Genomic DNA, 549 nt, shown 5'->3' with positions numbered 1-549 from the left:
AATTATATGTAATACATGCAAATTGTATGTAAATAGTGTGATATATGTAAATTATATGAGTGTTTTACCACGATGCTGTGCACCTGAAATAAATACAAAAAATAAAATAGCCCGGCCGGCGTGGCTCAGTGGTTGAGCATCGACCTATGAACCAGGAGTCGCGGTTCCAGTCCCGGTCAGGGCACAGGCCCGGGGTTGCAGGCTCGATCCCCAGTGAGGAGCGTGCAATCAGTGATTCTCTCTCATCATTGATGTTTCCATCTCTCTCCCCCTCTCCCTTCCTCTCTGAAATCAATTTTTAAAAAAAAACATTTTAAAATAATAACATAAACAAAGGCCCAGACTGGGGGAAGGACCCGGCCGGGGCTGTACAGAGAGGCTGCAGGCTGGGCCTGACCACCGGGATCCCCACAGGGGCCCCCACACCTGCACCTGCATGGTGACGCCATCCTCACCTCACCCACCAGCATCGCCCAGGACACTCACTACAGAGCCTTGCAGATGCCCAGGCAGGGCAGCAGCTGCTCCACGCCGACGTCGCCCACGGCG

General features: G+C 52.5%; 1 protein-coding gene across 1 annotated transcript in view; it reads right to left on the bottom strand.

Annotated features, from left to right (window-relative positions):
* NOD2 (nucleotide binding oligomerization domain containing 2) overlaps nt 1–549 on the bottom strand; it is a 22,320-nt gene that overhangs the window by 12,884 nt on the left and 8,887 nt on the right. The window contains exon 5 of the mRNA XM_015572641.1: nt 487–547. Within this exon, the coding sequence (XP_015428127.1) occupies nt 487–547 (61 nt within the window). The remainder of the gene's footprint in view (nt 1–486; nt 548–549) is intronic.

The sequence above is a fragment of the Myotis davidii genome, unplaced genomic scaffold, assembly GCF_000327345.1.
Source record: "Myotis davidii unplaced genomic scaffold, ASM32734v1 scaffold328, whole genome shotgun sequence".
NCBI classification, from domain to species: Eukaryota; Metazoa; Chordata; class Mammalia; order Chiroptera; family Vespertilionidae; genus Myotis; species Myotis davidii.
The sequence above is the reverse complement of the archived record's forward strand: the minus strand, read 5'-3'. Positions and strand labels throughout refer to the sequence as shown.